The 755-nt window shown below is 46.9% G+C and overlaps 1 protein-coding gene across 1 annotated transcript in view; it reads left to right on the forward strand.

Moving 5' to 3' along the window:
• LOC119591077 overlaps positions 1 to 693 on the forward strand; it is a 21,727-nt gene extending 21,034 nt beyond the window's left edge. The window contains exon 12 of the mRNA XM_037939799.1: positions 343 to 693. Coding sequence (XP_037795727.1) covers positions 343 to 483 — 141 coding nt within the window. The 3' untranslated portion in view covers positions 484 to 693. The remainder of the gene's footprint in view (positions 1 to 342) is intronic.
• Positions 694 to 755: the final 62 nt, after the last annotated feature.

The following is a 755-nucleotide window of genomic DNA, read 5'->3' on the forward strand; positions in this document are numbered from 1 at the left end:
GTCTTGCAAAGAAGGCATATTTAGGTCAACGAGAGAGATTCTCCCAAAAGATATTGCTAGCTCTGATTTCGTAGTACAAGTAAGTCGCTGTCTCTTTTGCTTTGGTGCAAGAACACCTGGAGCACCGCAGTTATTCATATAATGATACGAGGAAAACTTGTACAAGGCAGCATGCTATAATTTACAATTGAATTAGATTTTTCAATGCGTTTTCTATACTACATTTTCGTTTTTTTTTGTAGGTCAGTTTAATGTATGGTTTGTTTAGCTAATAGATATAGACATGAATATGAAAGGAAAGGACGCAGTAAATGCATTACCTGCGCTTGCTTTCCTTTGCAGTCCCCCCTGACCACAGTCTCCAACGGCCCTCTCGCCATCTGGCACGCGACGGCCATCGACGCCCTCCCCAACTTCCACAGCAACGCCAACTGTCCGACGTGCGCAGGATTCAGCCAGGACTTCATGCACAACGACTGTTAATGATAGATAAGCCACAGCGTCCTCTCGCTGCTCTCGGCTCTCACCAACCGAAACCTGGGTCATACTGCCTCATCTTCTGCCATGATTTTGATGGACGTAAGATCTGCTTCAGCCTCACCGGCTCGCTTCTGTGGCGGTTAAGCATCCTATCACATACAGCATCATGCTTCGCCATCGCCGAGAAGAGACAACAAGCAAAACGAAGGTGCGACGCCGTTGCCGCCATTTGGTAAACTGGTATGCAGCGGCAACTTCGCTTTGCGGAATATTAG

This window comes from Penaeus monodon, chromosome 28 (genome assembly GCF_015228065.2).
Source record: "Penaeus monodon isolate SGIC_2016 chromosome 28, NSTDA_Pmon_1, whole genome shotgun sequence".
In the NCBI taxonomy this organism is placed as follows: domain Eukaryota; kingdom Metazoa; phylum Arthropoda; class Malacostraca; order Decapoda; family Penaeidae; genus Penaeus; species Penaeus monodon.